Below are 23,206 nucleotides of genomic sequence, written 5' to 3'. Positions count from 1 at the left end.
CTATAGATTTTCTCGTTCAGCTCCCACCAGAGCCTGTAGTGTGGGCAGGGCAGCAGCTATTGGAGTTGAGAAGGAGATTGAGTTGCATTAAGTCATCAGGCTATTTAGGGGCTAGCGTCAGAGCCAGTCTTCAATCCAAGGCTCCCACCACGCCACCACACCAACTCAAATGTGTCTTCTTTTTTGACATTAAGTTGGAACAAACTGACTTAGTTCCAGATGTTTACACCAGTGCATCTGTAGTTTCAAATGGATATATGATATTTTTGTCATTTCATTTGAAGGACATTCCCAACAGAGAGAATAGATTCCTGCCCCTAGAAAAACAGGAGTATGACCCATTCCTAAATGTGACAGTGGCTTCCTAGTTAAGTGATTCTCTTGGTGGGTAGGGAAACTTACAGCCTGGGGATGACTCTGATAGCTCTTATCTACCCTTGAGAAACATCTGAATAGATAGTTTAATTCACTTCATTTGTGCTGTGAAGAAGGATATCTCTCTTTAGCTGGTTATCTGAGAAAAATGCCATCTAAGACACTTGTGTGGATGTAGGGGGAAAATACCCATACATTGCTTTTCTAAATATTCTTCTGCATGTAAAATGATATTACCGTTACCAATGCCTTTATAGACAGGAATGGACATTGCCTTGATAAACAGCAAAACGTTGTATAGTGGCTAGAAATGGCTATGGGCAAAGACAGGTACTGACACCAGTAGCTAAGTTGTCAGTTCCAAAGATGAGTACACAGCCATACGATTCTAATTGGTGGAACCCTGCAGAAGCTTTTATAATCAATAGGAAATATATTTTTCATAAAGAAAAAAGAGCTAATATTTAGTATATGAGCCAGAATAAAGAACTTAAAACCATTTACATGGAGTTGTCTAGCTAGCACTTAGAAAAATGGCCTTGAGATTTGAGAATCAGCTTTCATTCTTAGTCAGGGGTGTGGAAGAAGACAGATAATAAATGTATAAAGAAAAAGAATAATTTCAGACAATAATATAGACCTGAAGAAAATAAAAGGGAGTAATGGTGTAGTGCTAAGGCCAGGGGAGGACTGCTTCAGCTAGGGTGAGCAGGGCGGGCCCTTCTGAGAAGATACGTGAGAAGAGGCTTCACTGAGAAGGCAGTCATGAGGATCTAGGACTGTACAGCTCCAAACAGAAGGGACAGTGGGAACAAAGACCCCAAGTCATGAGTAATAGGTAGATTTAAAGATAGAGCTAAATGGAAGTATAGAATCTCAACCTTCTAGATTTTTAATCTTTCCAGTGCCACCATAATCCTTAGAGTGCTTATTGAAATTATCTTACAATAATTAGTTATGTTTGAAATCATACATAAGTGTGTGTAATTTAATTTAAATATTTCTTATTTCCAAATTTCTAGATCACTTATGCGTTCCCTTTCGGTATATAGCATTCCACTAGAATTTCTCCAAAAATAGCAACATCTTGAAGAACAGTGATTAGCAGTTCTTGTTAATTATAAGTGACTCATAATTGTAACGTAGTCTTCTGTTGGACTTGAAATCTGCTTAGGGGCATACTGACTCCAGAAATGTTTTTCACTGGTTTATCCAGACTTTGAAGTTGGTTGTCTCCTAGAACCCACCTCCTAGAAGTGGTGGTCGCTGCTGCTTCTGATGAGATTTAGTGCTTATGTATATTTTAAGAGTCCTCATTCTTTTTGCTTTGTGTTTATATATCTATTATAGTTGATGCCAAGGAACTCTGCCCTTTTTGTTTTTTTGTTTGTTTGTTTTTTATTTTGGTTTTGGGAACACTTGGACTATGGACCATATTTAGGAAATCTTTACAACAAAGCATAACATATTTATTTAAGAGATTATGGCACATCCGTAGTGGTATTTGGCCAGTAGATGTTCTAGAGAATAACCTGCCGGACTCCTGAGCTTCAAGAAATGACTGTTCGTGCTCACCTGCCAAGAGACTGGCGAGTCAGGGAGAAGGGGAGGTGTGGCAGGAGTGTGGCCTTTAAGCCTGGCTTTGCTGAGCTGAGAATGAGTCAGAAGAAACCAACAGCATGTTCAGGATGAAGATGGCTATAAAAGCAGAAGAGAAGATCCAGAGCTCCTCCTCTGAAGGACCCACACAGAAGGGCAGTCACTGGCTTCTGCGGTTCTGCAGTAGATATCTGCTTGGATGCTGAAGGAAAAGGGGAGCAGGAGAGCTTTTCCTCAGGAAATGATTTTACAGAAAGGGAGTGGAGGCCAGGTGCAGTGGCTCACGCCTGTAATTGCAGCACAGTTGGAAGCCAAGGCAGGCAGGTCACAAGGTCAAGCGATTGAGACCATCCTGGCCAACATGGTGAAACCCCATCTCTACTAAAAATACAAAAATCAGTCAGGCGTGGTGGTGCGCACCTGTAGTCCTAGCTACTCAGGAGGCTGAGGCAGGAGAATCGCTTGAACCCAGAGGCAGAGATTGCAGTGAGCTGAGATCGCAGCACTGCACTCCAGCCTGGTGACAGAGCACAACTCGGTCTCAAAAAAAAAAAAAAAAGAAAGAGAGTGGACTTCTGCATCCACTCAGGATGGAGTATCAGGGACCAGGTTTATTCTCCCACCTGATAAAATGAAAAAACAGGCAAAATAAATGAGAGAATGTTTTTTGAGACACTGGATTTGGGGCAAAGAAGAGATGTGATGGTACCTAATAGACAGGAAACAACTGAGGTGAGTTCTGTGATTGCCTCTGCATCCTGCCTAGAGAGAGTTGCCAGGGTGCTGTTCAGGGAAGTGGACCCAGGCAGAGCCTGGTAGACTCAGAGTTGAAGAGCTAAATCTGGGGAGATCAAGGCAGCTCAAGTTTATAGGACACAGTCCCAGAGAGGAGAGAGTTGCTCAAAGGGTCCCCTGAATATTCAGCGGAGTGCTGATAATGCAAGTGAGGAAACTACCCAAGGCAGGAGGGAAAACAGTATCCAAGAGGATGAGCTAACAGCGCCTGGCACTCACACAGTGCCTCTTCCCAATAGCCCGACTGGGAAAACTTGTAACACCTGAGGTGTTGGCAAGTGGACTTGGTGAATTCTTGCCTCAGTAGGATGTCTGAATACTGTTCCAGACCTGCTTAGCAAATCATAGCAGTGTTCATGTCTGAACACTGCTCCAGACCTGCTTAGCAAATCATAAAGCAAGCATCAGAGGGATCAAGCTGTTTCCAAGTAAATTAACTATACAACAAACAAAACTTCAGAGTAGTTATAGGAATATAAAATACCTAGAACCCAGCAAGATAAATCACAGTGTCTGATATATAATCAAAGATTATTAGGAAAACATATTGAGGAGGATAACCAGTCAATCAAAACCATTCAAAACTGACCCAGATAACAGAATTAGAAGACAAGGGCAGTAAAAATCGTTATTGTAACTGTATTCTGTTCAAAAAGTGAAGCAGAGACATGGAAAATATTAAAAAGGCTCAAACTCGTATCTCTTTTCTCCATTTTCTCCTTTTACTTCCCCCCTCCCTATTAAATGCTAGATTTTAGATGGTTCCTAGGTGGTTAATTGAAAGTAAATTGACATTTTTATTTTATTATATTTATTACAATGTAATGACATTTACTAGGCCAGTGACCTTTTGAAAACAGACTGAGAGCTATGAATTTGTTGGCTTCATAAATGTGTAATCATACCTTACATTTAAAAAAAAAAATTAAACCTAAGCTTATGAGTTGGCAAGGAATTGAACTTAAAATTTTTGCTCTGAAGTGTCTGTTAGGGAATAAATCTTGGCAGTTTCAGACTTTATGTGTAGTCATGAGAACAGATGTAGCTAGAATATTTAACAGTTTATTAGATTCTTGAGTTGACAGTAAATATAATTTAGGACTGATACTTAAGTTCTTAAAGCTTTATTTGAACAATGAGTATCTGTTTGCCATTTTAAAATAATAAATGCTTCTCTAGTTTACAAAACTCTTTTTGTTATCTCTTTCCCTCCAGTTATATAAATGATACATTGGGGGTCATAAAGCATTTTGTTTTTAAGAGGGATGAAAATCTAAACTGTATCTTTGAAGTGGAGAGTAGTGGAGACTAAAGATTTAGCAATCTTGGGAAAAGGTTTTTGAAATTAAGCAAAGCATAATTATTATCCTGGGTTAAAAAACAGGTAATCCTTTTTCCAAAGTTAGATTGATTATATAGTTTGTACATAGTAATTTACAGAGTCTGTAATAACTATCAATGTTTTAGAATTTATTACATTTGGAGTAATATTGTACATTTTACATGACCCATGGTTGTGTTGGAGTTTATGTGCCATCAGTTACTGTGCTTTTCAGAGATACTGTCAAAAGTATAAAGTTTGTTATTTTAGTCTTAAGTTGAATGTGACTAAAACCATGGTATTACCCTATGCTTTTCTCACTTTTCTGGTTTTCTTGGTGAATATGAGAGCTGGGACAGGCACAGGCATACCTGGCAGCCTATCATACGTGCTCCAACATCAGCGGTAAGAAAGAACCGCAGTAAAGGCAACAACAGAAAGTGCTCCTCTCTGCCGCAGCCCTTGTCTACCGTCTCTGGGCTGGCTGTGCTCTAGCATGGCTGAGTTAGCCCGGTTTTTTTCTATGGCTGAGAAGCAGGTCTCTTTTTTTTTTTTGCCTGCCTTTTGCTATTACTAAACTTTCGTTCTGGCTCAGAAACAAATGGCACTGTAATTGTTTAAAAGGAATTGAAACAATTGCTACTGGAGAGAGTGTTTTGTTTTTTGTTTTGTTTTGTTTTGTTTTGTTTTGTTTTGTTTTGTTTTGTTTTGTTTTGTTTTGTTGTCAGACAGGGTTTTGATACCAAAACCTGTATCAAGAGATCTTCCTGCCTCAGCCTCCCTAGTAGCTGGGATTACAGGTTTGAATTATTGTGCTCAGCTAATGCTACTGGAGAGGTTTGATACTGGATTTCAAAGAGGGGCATTTTCCCCCAAAGATAGCAACATTTTCCTTCCTTTGTGGAAGTTTCATGTCATGTTTAGGACCAGTTCTTATCCTTATAACTTATATCAGAGAAGTGCATTATTGTCATGTAAAATAACACATTATTTCTTTGAGGAAGAGAAAATAGAAGTTAAAGTTCTTAAGGATTAATTCAGGTAGATTTGAGAATTTATTAGTTGATCCCAGTGTTCTTGCTGTACATGGATTTTTAAAAGCTAAAAAGTATCCTTTAAAATTATTAACATTGGGCTAGTTTGGGGAAAGTTAAAACACAATTTTACCTCATAGTGAACTTTTAAGAATATTTCTTAATTAAATGGACAAGGCACATGGCATACCACAGTTAAAATATTATCAAAAAAGAATTGCATCAACATTATATAATATGAAGACATTGTTAGAGAACAAATCCGTGATCCACTTTGTGTGTTTAACCTATGTTTCTCTTAGCTTTTTAAGTAACTAAGGTCCTTGACAAATCAGTCTTTATTTACCTGACTTGATACTGTCCTCTCTTGACTTCAGCACTGGTATCCTAGATGTTCTTCTCTGCCTCAGATTCATTTTCGTTTTCTCTGTAGATGCTTTAATGCTGGTGTTGGCTAGTGCTCTGGTCTTGGTTGTTGCCTCCTCTCATTCTGGAGACCCTCTTTGGGTATGCTTTTCTTCGTCCTTGGCTCATCTGCCAGCCATAAGGTGATCCTTATCAAACCGCTGCATCCAGTGCGGGTCTCTCTTCTTACCTGCAGAACCAGTTGCCATCTATACAGCTCTTCCTGGAATTCCCAACAGCACCATGCCCAAAATTGTCTTCCACAGTAAAACCTGATCTTTTTCTGTTCTAATAAGATACCACCACTTTCTATTTATCCAAGCCACAAATGTGGAAGTCATAATCTCCTCCTTCCTCTCCTACCATCTCTGCCCAGTTCTCAGTCCAGTCCAATATTTCTGGACTCTGTCCTTGCCTTTCTGTCTTCACTGATCCTTTCCCGAGTTCTAGCCCATGTCTTTGTAGCCCAAGTTACACTAATAGCCTCCTAATTAGTCTTCCTGTCTGTAGTCTTATGTCCCTTCATTTATATTACTGTCAGAGTGTTCATTTTTTTTCCCCAAAATGCAGATACTGTTTCTCATTTTCAAGATAAAAACATTAAGTGATGATGGTGATGATGATAGTAATTATAATAATAGCCTTTATTGAACACTTAATATGTACCAAACGTTGCTTTAAAACTCTAAATTAAGTCATAGAAGTCTCACAATGACCATGTGAGTAGGAGTACTCTCTTCTCTACAAGTAAGAAAAGAGAGACTAGGGGAGATAAAACAACTTGTCAGGAGTTGAAAATAGCAGTGCTGGGCCAGAAGCAATGTTGTTCCAACTTCAAAGTCTCCTCATATCTTTGATAATAGACTGCCTCCACCCAAAGCCATCTGTGCTCTGTGCTTGGGTGCCATGGAGTATGAAAAGGATCTTGCTTCTCTTCCTGTATTGACTGCTGTGGGTGACTCAGTGCTGTGGGCAAGCAGAGATTTTAGGGCCTGGTGCCACTTGATCAGGAATATACTTGCATGTGGGATGCATGAGTTTTTTTTTTTAAAATGTGCCTTTACCCTGTCAGCTATAAATGCAACAAGCCTGTAAGGACATACAGTTTCAAGTGGTGGGGCATGACTATAGACAGCTAATAAATGACAAACCATTGGTTTGGTGATAATTAACGGTAGGACAGATCTTTAAGGAATTGGCTAGCCACTAAAAATTTTGGATAAGAAAATCTGTGGGCCAGATGCTGTGGCTCATGCCTATTATCCCAACATTTTGGGAGGTGGAGGCAGGTGGATCACAAAGTCAAGAGAGAGAGACCATCCTGGCCAACATGGTGAAACCCCACCTCTACTAAAAATACAAAAATTATAGCTGGGTATGGTGGTGCATGCCTGTAGTCCCAGCCACTTGGGAAGCTGAGGTGGGAGAATCACTTGAACCTGGGAGGTGGACGTTGCAGTGAGCTGAGATCGCACCGCTGCACTCTGGCCTGGTGACAGAGCAAGACTCCATCTCAAAAAAAAAAAAAAAAAAAAAAAAAAATCAGTAACATAAAGGTGATATTAAGTTTTTAAGTAGTTTTATAATAAAAATTTTTAGCCAATTAGTTGCTATGGGCTAGTCACCAAACACCAGTACGCCAGAGAAAATGAAAGTGTTTTTTGCAGACTTGTTTTTGAAAACCACGAGATGTCTAAACCACAAGATGTCTTCAGGGGTATGTTGAGGATTTTACCTCATGCATACATCAATGATTCTAGCTTTCAACATTAGTTTTTATTAGTTTCCTAAAAATAATGTACTTTCCCCAAGCTAGGTAAACCCAGATGTTGCTTGGAAGTTGTGGAGTACCTCTGAGTTTCATATATCTGACCTGAATCCTATAGATTTAGTGATGTACTTAAGTAACTTTCTATTAGGGCTAACCTTGGCCCCTGAACTGTATTTGGATGCTGAAGATGGTACACATGCAGAGTCAGAGAGCTGTGAGTTTTATTCCCAGTTCTGTCACTTACTGTCTGTTTGGCCTTCCATCCTCAAGCCTCATTTTCCTCATGTATTACGTGAGAGTAAAGATACCTACAGTTAGGTAATTGCAAGTTATAGGAAACAGGATGTGTAAAATGCCTTGCATAAGTATGTAATAGGGACTCAATATCCCTTACCCTTTTCTCATCTTATCTTATCCTATTTGCCTCAACCTCTCTTTCTCCAGGCATGGCTTTCCATATCAGATAGATTTTCATGTAAAACAGTTCTAGCAAAGTGATCTTGTAAGGTGGGTGGAATGTAATCCACATATAACTTAGTGCTGCCAGCCTGCCTAGAACTTTATTATCTTTTTTGAAATCCATTTTTCTTAAATTCCAGGTCTTCTTTGTTACCATGTCCTTCAGATTCTTTCCAACTTTAAATTCCAAAATTCTAGAGTCTTATCATCTTGTTACTTTCTAGGCTATATTTGCCCAAAATAGATATATAAAGTTTATATTAATAGCATAATAAGGATTTAACACCATGTTTACAGTGAACTAGCTGCTTTTCAAGAGGTTTTATTTTATAGATAATGTTGAAAATGTTTTGCTGGTTTTTTGTAAGAATAAATGACAATAGGGATTTTTAAGGTATGGAGAGTCCTGAGAAAATTTACCCCAAGCTGGAAGGAGACCCTCCCACCACCCACCACCAATCTCCCTCAGACCCTATTAACGGAACCCCACCAAGCCTGTAGGGAGACACATTTACAGGTGGTACCACAGGACTCTGGACTTCCAGGAAACAACAGACCGCTAACTTGGTGGTGATGAGTGGTAGATGCTTCTTTCTGGAGAGTAGGCTTGTGAGATCTTTCCCAGGAACAAGTAGTCACAGCAATAGGTTCTGTCCATCAGCCGTAACAAAGGGACACTGTTCAGGAGTGTTCTATAAAAGAGTATTGCTGATCATGCTTTAAAAAGTTTCCCCTACACATATCTACATGTGAAGAAAAATGTTGGGGTGCATTTTGCAGTTGGCATTTTGAATGTGGTATTTTGTGTTAGCCTTTTATCATGGATTTGTCCTAGGGAGGCAGTTTAGTATTTAGAGAGAATTTGCTTTGTCTCTGTTTATGGAGGCATTTATCCAGTAGCTTCTGTCTATTAAGTTTTCATCTTGAGTCTGAGCTGCTTGATTTCTACTCATATGCACATTTAATATACTTCTTGTTACATTCCATAGACTTATTAATGTGATTCTTTCTTTCATTCTCATTCTCTCTCATAACTCAATCCCTGGAAAGAAAATGATTAAATAATATCAGTTTCACCCTTTGGAATATTATTGGCTTCTGAGTCTAGTGTTATTCTTTGAATGTTTTAGTTTCAGGGTTATGCTAAATTTTGTAAAGGCATTAGCTGAATGGAGTAAATTTTGAAATACGGTAACATTTAAAACAAGACATTTCAATTCTTTTTATTTGATCTTCTGAAAATACCGTTAAATTATGGAAGTAAGAAACTCAATTTTTAGAAAATGCAGTGACAAGTTGTTTCAAAGAAGATAATATTTGATCAGACTTTATCAAAAATAAAATGTAGTTACAGCAAGGGCCTCTTTGAAGAAGCAGACCATAGTCATCCTGTGGCCTTAGTACTTGGTAATCATGATTTGCTGCGTGTCTGCTGGGTCCAACTCTGGGCACGTGTGTGATGCGGGATGGATGAAACGCAGTTTCCGCACCTCAGGAACTGGGTAATGTTACTCTAGAGATGACACCTGTACAGACAGAACTACATTGCGAGGCACCATGTGAGATGTATAACGTTGACCAAATTTAATGCTATGGGATTTTTGATAAAGGAGAGATTCCTGATTGGGTGTCAATGAAGTCTTCTTGGAAGAAGATGAACTTGAAGGCTGTTTTACACTAATAATTATTATTAGCTTTTTTATGCTAATAACAGAGTTTGAAGGAGAGTGACTAGAACTTAAAACTCCTGCTTACCCATGCTCTTTCATCTAGTTAACTGAGAGTGTGACTTAATGCTTGAGAGTAAAATATCTGCTATGTTCTTGATAAATGATGCGTCTTATCATCAGTTACACTGTCCTTGAAAACTCATCAGCTCAGTCCTTACTTCTCCAGATTATTTCCTACCAAACCAAAATGAATGAGTTGTCCTCTCTTCATTTTTAGAGTATCCCCAGCATGTCATTACCAAAGCACTGTAATCTATGATGTTGATTTCTAATTATTGCTTTTCTTCTCTGTCTCCCCGACTAAAGTTCCTTGAGGTTATGGAACATGTCTATCCCAAAGCTAGCATTATTCCTAATGCTGTTCCTAACACTACCATAGTGTCTAAGGCTTAATAAATTGCTGTTGAATGAATGATTGAACTCAACCAAAATTATATTCAGTATAAGAAAATGGATATTTATATAAGGTTGATGGCAGTGACACTGGAGAGAAATTGATTAATTCAGGATATGTTTTGAGATAGCATTGACAGGATTTATTGATTAATTGGATGGAGAATGAGGGAGATGGGTGAGCCAAAACTTGAGGAGCTGGGTAATGCCATTAACTAAGATGAGGTAGACTGGAGAAGAACAGGCTGTCTTGTAAATGTTTGAGAAGCCTCCTCCACTTTTGCATAAAGCTGTCTGTCACCTGGGCAGTTGCATATGAGTCTGGAGCTCAAAGAAGAGATCAAAACAAGGAATGTAATCATGGAGCTAGTAGCATATGGATGGCATTTAAAGCTAAGGGTGAAACTGGCTTGTGAGCGAATGTAAGCTGAAGAGAGAAGAGGGCTCAGCGCGAAGACTGCAGCACTCCAGCATCTTGTGGTCTGAATGGGATGGAGACAATAGCAAAAGAAACTGAGGAGGACACTAGAGGGAGCTGTTTCAAGAAACTGACACAAGAACAAAAAGCCAACATCGGATGTTCTCACTCATAGGTGGGTGTTGAACAACGAGAACACATGGACTCAGGGAGAGGAACATCCACACACTGGGGGCAGTTGATTGGGGGGGTAGGGGAGAGACAGTGGGGGGTGGGGAGGGATAACATGGGGAGAAATGCCAGATACAGTATGCACCTAAAGTAAAATAAATAAATAAATAAATAAAAAGAAACCACCAGTTGAGTCAAATGCTGCTGAAGGATTAGGATGAAAACAGAATTGGTCACTAGATTTGTCAACATGATGATTGTTGGCAGCCTTGATTGTGTAGTGGGTGATCCAGAAGCCAAATTGGAATGGGTTCAAGAGTGAATGCGAATCGAGAGAGTAGGAATCTATAGGAGTTAAATCCTTGAGTAGGCTGAAAGGGGTGGGAATCCTGTCTGCAGCTTTCAGCCTTCCTGTTTCAGCAGTTCCCAAAATGAACTCATGCATTGCCCTCCAAAATCTTTCCTTCTCGTGATCCAGACTAGAATTGTCCCCGTTAGCATGCTTGTCTCCTTCCTCCCCTTACCCCATTGAGTCGGAGGCCTTGAGCTGTTGAGTCTTCTTTACGATACTTTTCAAATTGGAATCGTTTATTTCATTGCCATTGCCAGTTATGTTGCTCTTGCCAAATATTAATTAGCTCTTCCCCACTGGTCCCCCATGGGTTCCTGAGTACTCACCGCTTGTATTCTCTCCCTTGCCAGTATATCCATCCATCACAGCTAGAACATTCTTCCTAAAATACAGCTTTGCTCATGTTATTCTCCTGCTAAAAATAAAACCAAATCTTTTACCCTGGCACTGGGAACTCTCTACCTTTTTATCTGTATTACTTTCTCTTCATTCATCCTGCTGTTCTGAAGTCTGTTTCCTAAATATAACCTGCACCTTTGGCCTCCGTGACCTCATAGTCACTGCTGCCTGTGACTGATGTGCCTTTCCCTGCCTTCTCTTACATTTTGTGTATTTCCAAATGCTGAATACTTCTTACAGATGGTGGAGCACACCCTAAAAATTGTGGAATGTCAAGGCTTTCAGTGCTGCTGCTTTACTTCATCAGTTCCTTAAAAGTTCCATAATTCTTTAAGCCAGTTATCTGTACCACCACTATTTCAAGCAGTCATCTGCTTTAGGAACTGGGTACAGGAATGATTTTTCTTTCTGAAGGGAAGTTTCTTGGCAATTTCTGTGACAGTTGTGGAATTGCCGGTCATGATGCTATGTGACAGAGGATGCCCAGAAGATGCTGGGCTTGTCCTCTTCATAGCAGCAGCCAGACGGTTGCAGGGTGAGCAGGATGAGTCCGCAGGAAAAGCACCCTCCTCAGTTGCACACTCGCTCATTAATGTATTTAATAGTAAGTGTTGGATTCCTTGTTTTTGTGGTTGTTAGTATTTGGGAGTGGGAGAAGAACAGTGTGTGAAATCATTATTCTGAGTTTCAACTTTTTAAAACAAGGGACCCTTTAGAAATTCTGCTCACACTCACACATTCTAAAAGATGAAAATTAGAAGCTCACTAAAGATTGTAATCATAGAAAAAAAAAGAATTACTCATTAGAATATTGAACTGAGTGTTCCGTCAACTTTCTCCACATTGGGGAATTGCTAATGTGAGGATGTCATTAAGAAGTAAATTGAAGATATCTTTTCGAGATTCTCTTATGAGTCATGTTGCCTGCCTATTGTGTTTGGTTTTTATTATTGGGGTATAAAGCAGGTTTTAGGCATGTTTAGCTTGTACCTAGCTAAGCTTTTAAGACTGAAGTTGATTATTGACTGAAGGGAAACAATTACACAGGGTTGTTTTGTTTTGTTTTGTTTTGTTTTGTTTTGTTTTGTTTTGTTTTGTTTTGTTTTGTTTTGTTTTGTTTTAAAGACCGAGTCTCGCTCTTTCACCCAGGATGGAGTGCAGTGACACAATCTTGGCTCACTGCAACCTCTGCCTCCCAGGTTCAAGCAATTCTTTTGCCTCAGCCTTTCAAGTAGCTGGTATTATAAGCACCTGCCACCCCCCGGCTAATTTGGGGTTTTTTTTTTGTTGTTGTTGTCCCTCTGTCACCAGTTTGGAGTGCAGGGGTGCAATTTCGGCTCACTGCAACCTCCGCCGTCTGGGTTCAAGTGATTCTCCTGCCTCAGCCTCCCGAGTAGCTGGGACTACAGGTGCACACCATCACGCTCAGCTAATTCGTGTATTTTTAGTAGAGACTAGGTTTCACCATGTTGGCCAGGATGGTCTTGATCTCTTGACTTTGTGATCTGCCCGCCTCGGCCTCCCAAAATGCTGGGATTACAGGTGTGAGCCACCACACCTGGCCAAATTTTTGTACTTTTAGTAGGGATGGGGTTTCACCATGTTGGCCAGGCTGGTCTCAAACTCCTGACCTCAGGTGATCCACCCGCATCAGCCTCCCAAAGTGCTGGGATTACAGGCATGAGCCACTGAGCCTGGCCACACAGGTTTTTGAAAAAAGGGGATTGAAAATTCTTGTGTAGTTTATGAGCTGTGGTGCTGGAGAATTATTATAAGTAGATATTGTTAGAAAAAAAGGAGTGGGATGACCATCTGATTTAAGAACCTTCACTTTGGCTGTTGCAAGAACATTATCTACTTGGCCTTTCAGTAGGCAGCTTGCCAGTCCTTCCTAGCAGCTGTTGAATGTAGTCAGCTATTTTGGAACATGAAGGGTATTGTAGTTAGGTGTATAGAATATTGATTTAAGAATTCAAAACATCTGTTGATTTTTAATAAAACCTAGAGCACAAGTAAAAAAATTAATGCCTCATATTTTAAGTGGAATAAGAAGCCTTTACTTCCTCAGAATTACTCATTAGTACTGATAATGAGGAAAAAAATACGTAACTCCAAAATTGTGAGGGAAAACCTCAAAACAACTTGCGTTGGTTTCTTTGTCACAAAATATTTATTTTAATCTATTTTTCCCCACTGTACATTTCCCAGAAAACTTTGTGTTTTAGCATCCTTAATTAACATTGACAAAATAATAAAGCAGAAGATTCCTGGAGGCGTGGCCCTTTGTGGCAGGATGAGCTATGGACCTCAATCCTTTGATAAAAGCTTTCCCCCTTTTCTCCTGTGCTGTTGAAAGGGAAAATAACTACTTCTATTCTGGATAATTTTTAAGTAATCATCTCAAAATTCCAGTATTGAATATTTATCCATCAAGGGAAAATTGTGTTAAGTGCTTTTTGTAAACTGATTCTTATATATATGAGATGGTTCAAACCTGGCGTTAAAATGCTGTCTTTGTCCTTATAATTGTTTTATTGTTTAGATTATTATTTAGATTCTGGTGGAACTTTTTTGAGGCATTAATAGAAAGTAGCAGAAATAACTGAAAATAGTTGCTTTAGGCTCATTGTACTGGTCATTTCAGTAAAGTATAATTGATATATGAAGATCCAGAAATAACACTGTGGGCATTTAAAGTACGTAAAGTTTTATTATGATGAAAGAACAGTTTTCATTGGGAAGAGATTTTAAATTTGCATTTTCTTGTCTTTTTTTTTTCCTACAGGAAGGAACTTGAAACCTTCAAAGGTAATTTTGTGTTAATTCTTCATTTTAAAGTAGTTGAGTTCATTGTTGTCAGATGCTCTCTCTTGATGATGAAAGAACACATTTTACAAATGAGTTTACATAAAAAAGTAAAACTTTGCTTAATACTGTTTTTGTAGGTTTTGTTTAATTTGTTTTTGTGGTTTTGATGTTCTCTCTGGCACTTGTACCAAGTGAGAGTTTCTGCTAATGACCTTTATAAGTGGTGTTAGGAAGGTGCATTGCTAACTTTGAGGTTGCTGAGAATCATAGTTTAAGAAGATTCAGTTTCTCTTGTGCAGTCTGGGCCACGTGGAAAGGGAGTGGTGACAAAGATCAAAAGGTGCCTCTGCAATTGACCTTACAGTCACTGGAACTTCTTGAGAGGTCTTCAAGTGCTGGCTCTGGCTCTGCTGCTGTCTTAGGATTTTGGATGAGCCTCCTACCTTTTCCAGCACAGTTTCTCTCTCCATTCATAAAATTAGAGGCTCAGATGAATTATATTCTAAAATTCCAAAAGCATCCAGCATTACTTTTTACTTTTAGGGAACGTTTGAAGGAGGGACACTAGAGAATAATTCTTGGTCATATTGTCTCTTACTGGTCATGGAGAAACACTAGTGAAAAACACAAACTTTCCAGTAGCTCAAGGTCCTTCCAGTTTGCTATTTTTCAATTACTCATGAGCAATTAAGTAAGTAGAAATTCTATTCTACAGAGACTCATTTCAATAACTGAAAAAAACTATTTGAATCACTTACTAAATCACTTCTGATTTAGTTGTTTTATGTTTATTATACTTTACCTATAAACCAGCATTATCCTTTAGATTTACTGAATGATTAAAGGTTTTTAAGAGTATCATTTTGTGATTGAATTATTTATGTGTCTGATCTGTTTGGATTTAGAAAACATGACGAATTCTCAAGATAAAAGATATAAAGGCTAATTTCTCCTATAGCTATTATTGAAGAGCCTTGTTTTGGCTGGATTTCTGTTTGATCTACTACAGCTGTAGTAAATGATTAAGCTCATGGCCAGTTTTTTTGAAAGTAATGTTAAATGACCATGTGATATAATGTGTTGCCATGACTGTCATTGTTCTTATTCAATTTGTAAACCACTACTTGTGTACATTTTTTTTAATCAGTCGTTAAAATAAGATTTGAAATCCTTATAAAATCCTTTTTCCTTCTCATTCTTTTGGTTGACTAGTTTAGTATCTTATATAACAGGAAGGGGTGGAAAAACACAGTCACGTTAATATTAAAAGACAGGCAGGGACACAGATTATGTAAAATGTCAGTTTTACTTGCATCTCAGTGCTGAGGCATACTTTTTTAGTATGACAATATTCAGAGAAAAAGAAGAGAATAGCAGTTTGCAGAAGGTTAGGTTAGGTAGTGTTGTATATTACCCAATAGAAACATTCAATTTAGGCTGAAATATCTTATTTATACACACGTTCCTAATTATGTGCAAATACAGCAATCAGATCCACCCACAGGCCAATTAAAGATCTCAAATGTGAACAAACCCTAAATTGAATGTTGCATTATATCTAGATTTTTAGTATCAATGTTCATTCAAAATAGTTTCTTCGTTTTGTTAATTATTTATTTTATTTTTTTGAGACAGAGTCTCACTCTGTCACCCAAGCTGGAGTGCAGTGGCCTGATCTTGGCTCGCTGCAACTTCCGCCTCTCGGGTTCAAAAGAGTCACCTGCCTCAGCCTCCTGAGTGGCTGGGATTACAGGTGCACAATACCACACCTGGCTTATTTTTGTATTTTTAGTAGAAACAGGGTTTCACCATGTTGGTGGTCAGGGTTGTCTTGAACTCCTGACCTTGTGATTCACCCACCTTGGCCTCCCAAACTGCTGGGATTACAAGTATGAGCCACCATGCCTGGCAATGTTTCGCTAATATTTTAAAAACATGGCCCAGACATAGTGGCTCATACCTGTAATCCTAGCACTTTGGGAGGCTGAGGAGGGCAGAGCACCTGAGGTTAGGAGTTCGAGACCAGCCTGACCAACATGGTGAAACCCCGTCTCTACTAAAAATTCAAAAGTTAGCCAGGTGCAGTGGTACACGCAGCTACTTGGGAGGCTGAGGCAGGAGAATCACTTGAACCCAGGAGGTGGAGGTTGCAGTGAGCCAAGATCACAGCACCGCACTCCAGCCTGAGCCACAGAGTGAAACTCTGTCTCAAAAAAAAAAAAAAGAGTACCCTATAACAAGAAAAACAGAAATTTAATAGCTCTTCCAAAGTGTTAGTGGAGAAAAAAAGATTTAAAAATTTGTTCAAACATATCAAACATATTGTGGCAATTTATTATTTTTTGAATATTGCCTTTGTTCTTTTCAGGTTGCAGGAAAATAAAAGGGGTTACTTCCTCCAATTGCTTTTTCAGCTTATATTTAGAAGCTCTTTTCTAAATTGGGGGAGAACTAACTTTTGAGAACCAAAATACAAAATTAGTAACCCTCCAAGTTAGTAGTATAGATAAGTATCATCCACCAAGTTCTGGATTTTCCCTTTTGTACTCCGTTGAGGTTGATGAAATAAGTTCACCTTACTTCTGCTGCATATGGCCAATCTCTACAAGATTATTAAAACTAGTTGTTGTTCTTGTTTTAATGTTGGCAGTAGGAAATTTTTCTGTGTTCCCCAAATACTGCATGCATTTAAACTTTTTAGTGACACTCACTCAAATATTAGACAACAGAAAAAAGGAGGATAGGATCATAAAAGTCCTAATTTTATATTTTTAGTGTGGAAGGAATTTCTTTATTGTTAGCACGTGTAGAGTACATAAGCGTTCACAGTCCTTAAAGACATAGGACATTCAAGGCTTAGCTCTGGAAAGCAGAGAGCAGTGGATGAGGCAGGACCAGAGTGGTCACAGAAACAGGAAGACCAAGGCAATGTAGTGACAAAAAAACTACAGAGGAGAGAATTTAAAGGAGGAAAAGTGGTTACCCATGATATAAATAATGCAGAGAAGTTGAGCCAAATGGGGAGAGCCTACTAAATTTGTCAATGAACAGGTCATTGGTGACCTGAAAGAGCTGTTTGTAAAGGGTGAATCCGAATTGAAAATCAGAAGAATATGAATAGGCCAGGCTCGGTGGCTTACATTTGTAATCCCAGCACTTTGGGAGGCTGTGGCAGGCAGATCACTTGAGGTCAGGCATTGGAGAACAGCCTGGCTAACCTGACAAAACCCCATCTCTACAAGAAATACAAAAAATTAGCCCAGCATGGTGTGGGGGCGCCTATAGTCCCAGCAACTTGGGAGGCTGGGGCATAAGAATTGCTTGAACCCAAGAGGTAGAGATTGCAGTGGGCTGAGATTGCATCACTACACTCCAACCTGGGCAATAGAGTGAGACTCTGTCTCTAAAAAAACAAGTGTATGAGTAGTTAGGAAATCAAGGCGACAGAAACTAACGTTCAATCATGAATGGATAGAAATAAATGAAAATGCAACAAGATAGGATCAGGGTCAAAGTCAGGGGAGGTGTAGTTGAAGATACAAAAGGAGTCATTATGATATTAAAGAAAATGGAAGAAAATGGTATCCAGATAGGTAGGTTATCCTTGGAAGGTATCCAGGGACATCTCTTTTCCTAAGACCTTAGAGAATGAAAAGATGGCTGATAATACAGGAAAAAGTTGACATGGAAGAAAGAAATAATTTTTTAAGAATTCACATAAGGAATGATAATCTGAAGTTTTCAGGGCTAGGCTCAGAAGCAGAAATAAACACCAAAGCAAATATGCTTTGGTTAACACAGAGCTGGAAATGGGAAGACATCTAAGATGGGCCAGGAGGACGTGGTAACCATGGATGCTAGTGAGAGCATGATTGAAATGATTGGCTGTGGCATTCATACTGGAGAAGAGAGGCCTGACCAGACCAGCAGAATAAGCAGGCTGGGTGGTACAGGTGAGGTACCCCTTAAAGGGGAACAACACTTTTAGTGGTTGAGGTGGATCTTGTGGTCTAAGAAGGGACTTCAGTTTGAAATCTTAAAATGGGAGCAATTCCCAGTGGTGATGATGATGGTTAAATTTGAGTAAAAATAGAAGTTACCAAGTCAAAGAGGTCATCTGACTTGGAGAATTCTGAGGCTGTGGGGAGTCTCACTTGTTTGAATGACTCATGGATGTGGCTTATGCATATTACTGGCTTGGCAGCCCTTAGCATGTTACAAATAGGGGTGATGATACTAGATGGTAAACTTCAGTAGAGTTCGTTGGTTCACTTCAAGAGTTGGCTTAACATGTGAGACAGAATTGCTGCCATTAAACAATATTTAAGTGACTCAGGTTGGATGATGTTACTGCCCTCTGTCCTCAAGGAGCTAAAGGACTGTGGAAAGCTTATAGGTTAGAAAGGCAAATATATAATTTGAATACAATATAGAAATAATAGAAATAAGCACACTAAGGTGGGAATAACCAACCAAGAGAGGACATGTCACTTGATCTGAATGACAAGTACTCACTGGGCTGGAAAGGATGATAAAGACATTCCAGGAAGAGGAAAGAACAATTGTAAAGATGCAGATATATTTCTTTTATTTCAAGAATACAAGTTAAAATTTAATTTATTTATTGAAGGAACCACAAATAATTTGCCGTGGCTGAAGCATATGGTGTGTGGGATGAAGTGATGAGGGTTGAAGTTGGACAGAGAGGCAAGAAACAACTGGTACCGAGCCTCGAATGCCATGCACAGGAACTTGGACATTTCCCTTTAGGCCAGTGGTCTTCAAAGAGGAATGTGGGCATGCAAAACATTAGGAGCAGAGAGGAAACTGGAATTTTAATTTTTTTTATGTCAGCCTTTTAAATGTCAATTTTGTGTATGTTATATAATAAATTAGAACAGGAATTCATGTTTATGATATGTGAATATACATATTTGGAGGTACTGTTAAACATTTTTGCTTGTGGCAGGGGTGTATGATGAAAAAGAGCTTAGAGGCTACTGTTGTAGCTGATAGAGTCTGGATAGGGAGTGAGATATCCTTGAGGGTTTCAATCAAGGTAGAGGGATCAGATTTGCATTTTAAAGCAAGTTTTCTGGAATCAGATAGGAGACAGGTTAGAGAAGAGCAGGTCTAGACTAAGAGATCAGTTGGAAAACGATAGATTTGAATTCAGGCAGTGCTAGAATAGAGAGAAAGACACAGATTCAAGAAACTGAGTAGGGCCAGGGGCACTGGCTTGTGCCTGTAATCCCAGCACTTTGGTAAGCCAAGGCAGCTGATCACAAGGCTGGGAGATCGAGACCATCCTGGCTAACACATTGAAACCTGGCTCTACTAAAAATGCAAAAAAAAAAAATAAATTACCTGGGCATGGTGGCAGGCGTCTGTAGTCCCAGCTACTCAGGAAGCTGAGGCAGGAGAATCACTTGAACCCCGTAGGCGGAGGTTGCAGTGAGCCGAGATCGTGCCACTGAACTCCAGCCTTCCAGCCTGGGTGACAGAAACTCTGTCCCCAACTCCAAAAAAAAAAAAAAAAAAAAAAGAAGAAAAGAAACTGAGTAGAATAAAAAATCAGAAAATTATTTCTTTTATTGCTGAATTAATATTTCATTGTATGAATCTACCCCATTTTGTTTAGCCACTCACCAGCTGATGGACATTTGTATTGTTTCTGGGTTTTGCTGTTGTGAATAATGCTGCCTTGAACTTTCTTATACAAGTCTTTGTGTTGACATATGTTTTTATTTATCTTGAGTATATAGCTAAGACTAGAATTTCTGGATCATGTGACAAGTTTGTGTTTAACTTTCTGAGAAACTGCTAAACTGTTTTACAAAAATGACTGTGCCATTTTACGTTCCTTTCAGCAGTGTGTGAGGGCTGCAGTTTTTCCTTATCCTTGACAACACTAGTTAGCTCTTACGCTTAGGTCTGTGATCTATTTTCAGTTAAGCCTTGTGTTTGTGCGAGTTAAAAGTCCACCTTCACTTTTTTTTACATATCGATATCCAGTTGTCTCGAGACCATTTTTTTTGGCAGACCTTGGGGCTCTAGGCTGCACTGTGCCCCAAGACTCTCTCAACAAGCCTCAGAACTATTTTTTGATTCCCTATTGAATTGCTTTGGCACCTTTGTAGGAAACCAGTGATCATAATGTAAGAGTTTATTTCTGAACGCTCAACTTTGTTCCTTATTGCCAATGCCACACTGCGTTGACTACTGTAACTTCGTAGTAAAATTGAAATTGGGAGGTCTAAGTCCTCCAACCTAGTTCTTTTAAAAATTGGTTTGGCTATTTAAGGTCCTTTGTCTTTTCATATAAATTTTAGGATCATTTTGGCAATTTTAACAGAGAAAAGAACCTACTGAGACTTTAATAGGGATGGTTGTGTTGCATGTATAGATCAATTTGGGGAAAATTATCATCTTAATGGTATTGAGTCTTTCAATCCATGAACATAGAATGTATCCCTATTTAAGTCATCTTCAGTTTTTCTAAGCAGTTTTGTTGTTTTCAATATATGAGTCTTCTTTTGTTAAATTTACTCCTTAATATTTCGTGAATTTTATCTTGAGCATGTTAAATTTTTAGTATCTATAAGACGTTATAGGTGGAAGTGTCCAATGGGCTATTGAACCTCAGGAAAAAGAGCTGTGCTAGATTTGAGAATAGCCAGCATGTAGGTGGGAATGGAAGCCTGGGGTTGGATGAAGTTGCCCATGGAGAACAGGGCAGAATGAAAAAAGATGACAATGCATAAAAATCTAGGAAGCACGATTCACCAGACAGGTACAAGAAGAGGGCTAGCTGCCCATAGTGGAGACCTAGAGGCAAAGGGGAAAATGCAGTAAGGAGAACATTTCAAGGACATGTCGAGAAGCGATGTCATATTGTTGTGGAAAAGACAAACTGAAATATTGCCTGAGAGCTAACTGATGATCTTAATGAGCACACTTTCAGCAGCATGGGTTTGTGTATATGAGGGCTGGGGGTGGAAACCAGATGGCAGAGGATTGGAATGAGTGGACTGTCCTGCCGTGTTCACCATTGTGACCCAGGTGCTTGGCACTTTGATGCTTATTACATATTTAAATGAATGAGGAAGTAGAAACAGTGCTTTCAAAAGCTAAGGCTAAAGGATGGAAAGAAGAGTAGTTAGAGGAGAGAGTTAGGTTGAAGGGAGGATTTTTTTTTTTTTTAATTTTGGGAGGAAGTTGAGTATATGTATATGAAAAAGGAACAAAAGCTGTAGAGGGAGAGGTCGAAGATACAGTGAGAGTGGCTGATTGATGGAGCTGTGATTCAGAGGGGACCAGCAGGAGTGGGATTTAGACCATACTGTTGAAAAAGGAAAAGATTGTGGAGAAGTATTTGTAACTATAGAATTGATGATTTAAGAGACTTATTAAAAATGTATAGCACATTCCAAGCCACTGATAAGTGTTGCTGAATTTGAAAGAACCTTTAGGCTAATGCTACATTAAAAATGAGGTGGGGGAACATTTTAGATGCCTTGTGTGTTACAAAATGAACTATATTTTTAATTTTTATGTTACTACTTTCAAACAGCAAGACTTCATCTCTCTTTTGGTGTGTTACTAAAGCATCTTTGTACCTAGATGACAAATTCAGATGGATTTAGTATATTTTCAGCCTTTCCTCCCCTCCATTTTGAGCTGCATTTGGTATGGTCCCAGACCGGTGCATACATCTTTGTACACTAGAGCCCCTGAGAGCTTGCATTTTGCTTTTATAGAGGCAGTAGATTCCAATGTATGTCTGCCTAAGCCATCAGCAAAAAACTAACAGGCTTACTACAATTTCTTTGGAAAAACCTGCTTCTGGCTTCAGCCTCACTTCCTTTGTTCTACATCCCAGAAGATGCACGTGAGGGCAGCTGCCTGGTAACTGGAGGCTTCACTTGACCAGCACTGAGCTTCTGTTCACTCATTCAGGTCTCATATCCATGTCATCTCCAGGACTCACCGAAAATAGTCAGAGGAACCCCTGTAGGTGGAACTTTATTTTATGTTTTTCCTTTGCTGCTTTCCTTTGAAATGTTTACTTCCATGCTTGGATACATGGCTGTATTTGCATGGTATGCAGATGATATATTATTTAAAAGCAGAAATTAAATTTCAACTTGGCTTGAACCTACAAGGAGTACATTTTTATGAGAGCATTATTAGTTTCTTTCTATTACCAACAAGTAATAATTACTAAATTAATACCTAAAATAAGTTTAAAATGTTGCATGGAAATGTAGGACTTTTTTTTTTTTATATGTGTGTCTTCATGCATCAGGTGAAATTCATCAAACTGACATTTTTTATGAAGCAATATTTATATTAAAAGATAAATATAAAATACCAGGAAAATAAAGCTAGTTATTTAAATAATGAGTCCAGTGCTGCTCCATAAAACTAATTCAGCATCTCCTGCTGCTAGTATGTTCATTTTTCAAGAGGCAGTTAATAGAGTTAAATATGTGAGCCATATCCAAAGAGAGTATAAAGTTAAAATTCATTCTATGCTACTATATAGGTTCATCTAAAATGGCTGATTTTCAGTATGGATTTTGAAAAATGTCTTAATGCTTCATACAGGTTGAACATATATTATTTTCATAATTTTATAGAACTTTAGTGTATTCCTTATTAGCCAGAGGCTGTGGTTTTAACGATAATCTCTGTATGGTATTTATGTATATATTACTACATATACAAGGATATTGAAGTTGTGGAACTTACTGCAAAAATACCTGAAAAATTAACTGTGCATTTTTTTGTTGAGTAATTTATTGTCCTATCCATGAGAGTAACTAAGGAATAATTTTTAATAGTTATTGCATTTTTTAAAACTCCCTGTTAAATTAAGAGAAAAGTTCCTTCTTTGTGTCCCTATCTCACGTCTGTATGTGTAGAACATAGCAAAACCATTCAAGCTTAGACATATTAACAGAAGTAAAATGATAGCTCAGGAATTCATCATAAAATTGGAGCATTAATGGAATCAGATTCCAACTAGAGGTTTTAACCACATTCTTGTTCATTAGGTGTTCAGGAAAAAACTTATCAGTGAGAACTGTGGCATTTATTTTTAAAGTATTTACTTATAGAGAATGTGTAATAAATTATACATTTTCTCTTCTCTCAGTCATTATCTTAAATAG

At 38.6% G+C, this 23,206-nt stretch overlaps 1 protein-coding gene across 2 annotated transcripts in view; it reads left to right on the top strand.

Annotated features, from left to right (window-relative positions):
- Positions 1-23,206, top strand: part of DTNBP1 (dystrobrevin binding protein 1) — a 148,450-nt gene that overhangs the window by 67,325 nt on the left and 57,919 nt on the right. For both annotated transcript variants that reach the window (XM_074398474.1, XM_039462609.2), the window contains exon 7: positions 14,008-14,030. In XM_074398474.1, coding sequence (XP_074254575.1) covers positions 14,008-14,030 — 23 coding nt within the window. The remainder of the gene's footprint in view (positions 1-14,007; positions 14,031-23,206) is intronic.

This window comes from Saimiri boliviensis, chromosome 4 (assembly GCF_048565385.1).
Source record: "Saimiri boliviensis isolate mSaiBol1 chromosome 4, mSaiBol1.pri, whole genome shotgun sequence".
Lineage (NCBI taxonomy): Eukaryota > Metazoa > Chordata > Mammalia > Primates > Cebidae > Saimiri > Saimiri boliviensis.
Note: the sequence above shows the minus strand (reverse complement) of the source record. Positions and strands in the feature narration are given on the sequence as shown.